Source organism: Penaeus monodon, chromosome 21, assembly GCF_015228065.2.
Source record: "Penaeus monodon isolate SGIC_2016 chromosome 21, NSTDA_Pmon_1, whole genome shotgun sequence".
NCBI classification, from domain to species: Eukaryota; Metazoa; Arthropoda; class Malacostraca; order Decapoda; family Penaeidae; genus Penaeus; species Penaeus monodon.
This window is the reverse complement of record NC_051406.1, coordinates 4,103,471-4,103,876: the sequence shown is the minus strand read 5'-3', so window position 1 is coordinate 4,103,876 and position 406 is coordinate 4,103,471. Positions and strand designations below refer to the sequence as shown.

General features: G+C 52.0%; 1 protein-coding gene across 1 annotated transcript in view; it reads left to right on the top strand.

Moving 5' to 3' along the window:
* Positions 1–373, top strand: part of LOC119586761 (zwei Ig domain protein zig-8-like) — a 29,070-nt gene extending 28,697 nt beyond the window's left edge. Inside the window, exon 8 of the mRNA XM_037935487.1 lies at positions 236–373. Coding sequence (XP_037791415.1) covers positions 236–369 — 134 coding nt within the window. The 3' untranslated portion in view covers positions 370–373. The remainder of the gene's footprint in view (positions 1–235) is intronic.
* Positions 374–406: the final 33 nt, after the last annotated feature.

Below are 406 nucleotides of genomic sequence, written 5' to 3'. Positions count from 1 at the left end.
ATGACAAACAATGTCTAGTATGGCCAAGCTGTCAAAGCACTGTTAAAAGCACCTCTATGTCAAAGCACCGTTAAAAGCACCTTGAGATGCGACGCCAAAGCACTGTTGAAATCAGCTTCAGTCATGATATCAAAGCGATGTTTACAACACCCTCCGATGTCAAAGCAATGTTACATGCACTTTACTGTGATGTCAAAGCACCATCACCTTCCCATTCTGTCTCCTTTGCAAGCAGACGAGCTGAGAGCGGCAGTCCAGCAGGGAGGGGTGAGTCACGGAAGCGGCGGTGGGGGGGGCCGGGGATCGCTGTTCCTGCTACTGACCTGCTTCTACGTGGTGAGGGCTCAGCGTGGCATCCCGCTGTCCTAGCACTTCCGTGGTAAGGTAGGGGGACGTGTGGTTATAT